Here is a 2,105-nt window from a genome sequence, read left to right on the forward strand (position 1 = left end):
ATTTGCAATCAGCTATCCGTTTCAACAAAAAATAAATAAAAAAATATAGCAATCCACTATCATGATTTCTAACAAAAGTTGTTTCCCACGTTTCAATAAGTATAGCTTCATGTTGAATTAATATTAATTTCTGAAATTAATTCTTAAAAAATCAATATCAAAATGATTTGAAATAACAAAATTCTATTGTTGAAATCAATTTAAAATCGATTGCTAAAATTGGATTCCCTTTTTAAAATTGTACTATAATGGAGTGAATTGAATAAGCGCAAGAAAATTATTTTTTATTATGTACATATTGAAATACTATAATATAGTATTTAGCTAATAACATTAGGAGAGACAAAAAATAAAAATAGAAAATGGTGGTTAGCACGGTGTTGTCCCTATTGGTGCCCTACCTGGTTTTGATTCTTTTCAAGATATCTCACGCGCACTCTAACTCTTCTACACATACAATTTCTCTTCATCTGCCCCTTAAAAACCACAAATTCCACTCTTTCTATCCCTTTTTAACAACACAATTCCTTTCAATTTTCATCAATCTCTCTCCCCATCCATCCATCAAACGCCCACATCACATTTTTCCTTCCTTTTCTGCAAATTTCCGTTTTGATTTGGCCGTTTTAGGCGTTTGTTGAGATTTAGGTAGGATTGGTGGCGGAGAAAAAAAAAAAAGAAATGGCAACTCCAAACATGGCTACTATCACAGCAGCTCTGGAGAGATCCCTGCAGAACTGCTCCTTGAACCACCAACACAGCAGCAGTAGCAGCAGCAGCAGCGCCAGCGGAGGGGCGGCGCGCCCTTCAGATTCGCCGCCGGGAGACGCCGTCGCCGCCACCTTGGAACTGAATTCCGAAGGCTCCCTCCCTTTTCATTGGGAGCAATGCCTCGATTTAAAGGTAGCAAAATATGGCCCTAGCCCCCAAAAACAGACAAATACGATTTTTATGAGATCGCTTTCGTTATTATTGTGGAGTACTTTGTGTTTTTTTTTTTTCTTTTCTTTTTTCTACATTTAATGCTGGAAAACCTTAACAGATCCGGCATTACTCCACCTTTGATTTGATTTTGTTTCTTTTGTCCCAAAAATGTTTCTCTTCTTTAATGCCGCATCTTTATTGTGACTACTACTTCATTTAATACCCACTTTACACCTAAAAAAAAAGGATGTCGAAAATTCCCATTTTGTGATTTCCCCTCAATTTTACATGCAGTTTACATAATAAAAATTGAATGATTAATTACAGAGCGGTGAGATATACTACATAAATTGGAGGACGGGCATGAAGGCGACGGAGGATCCGCGGACGGCGGCGGCTGAGTACGGCGGCGAGTGCTACTCGGAGGAGGACAGCAGCTCGTACGACAGCGACGGCTCGTCATCGGAATCATCCCCTTGTTCCTCAAGAGAGCAATGGAGTGGTAAAAATAATGAAAAAAATTCTTATTATGAAGAAAGGAATGAGGATGAGAATAATTCGAATCCGAATCCGAATCCGAATAATAACAACAGTAACGTGCTGGTGGTGGCTGGATGCAAGAGCTGCCTAATGTACTACATGGTGCCCAAACAGCTTGAAATTTGCCCCAAATGTTGTGGTCAACTTCTCCACTTTGATCGATCCGAAAATACCTCTTGAATTTTTTCTTCTTTTCTTTTTGGTGGAGTGTTTAGTATTGGATGTTGATGTGGGCTCTCGAGTTTCTCATATGAGACAAAAAGATTTCTCATTCTTGTTTCAAATTGTTTCATCTTTTTCTCTTGTGCTGTATTTTATTTTATTCATTGCTTTTGTTTTTCATTTCCTGCATTTATGTATTTTGGATTCAGTCGGTTTTTGTTTCTTGTTCATGCATTTATTGCTTTCGGGGGGGGGGGGGGTGTATTTATACGAAGCTGAAGATGAGAAAATGATTGAATGATTTGGGTGAAGATCGTTTGCTGATAATGAAATTTTGTGTACTTCATTTTATCTCAATGAAATCTGAATTGTATGTTAGTGGCAAGATTTAAGTACAGAAATGTGAGATCTTTTGCTTCTCCACATTTTCGAATTGGTTTTTATTTTATTAGAATTCATTTTGAAATGATATTGTTGTG

At 37.2% G+C, this 2,105-nt stretch overlaps 1 protein-coding gene across 1 annotated transcript; it reads left to right on the forward strand.

The window, feature by feature from the left end:
• Positions 1 to 360: 360 nt before the first annotated feature.
• Positions 361 to 1,803, forward strand: LOC130991175 (protein CURLY FLAG LEAF 1-like). Its single transcript, XM_057915261.1, has 2 exons — positions 361 to 903; positions 1,252 to 1,803. The coding sequence occupies exons 1-2, from the start codon at positions 682 to 684 to the stop codon at positions 1,642 to 1,644; spliced, it is 615 nt and encodes a 204-aa protein (XP_057771244.1). The 5' UTR covers positions 361 to 681; the 3' UTR covers positions 1,645 to 1,803.
• Positions 1,804 to 2,105: the final 302 nt, after the last annotated feature.

Source organism: Salvia miltiorrhiza, chromosome 7 (genome assembly GCF_028751815.1).
Source record: "Salvia miltiorrhiza cultivar Shanhuang (shh) chromosome 7, IMPLAD_Smil_shh, whole genome shotgun sequence".
NCBI classification, from domain to species: Eukaryota; Viridiplantae; Streptophyta; class Magnoliopsida; order Lamiales; family Lamiaceae; genus Salvia; species Salvia miltiorrhiza.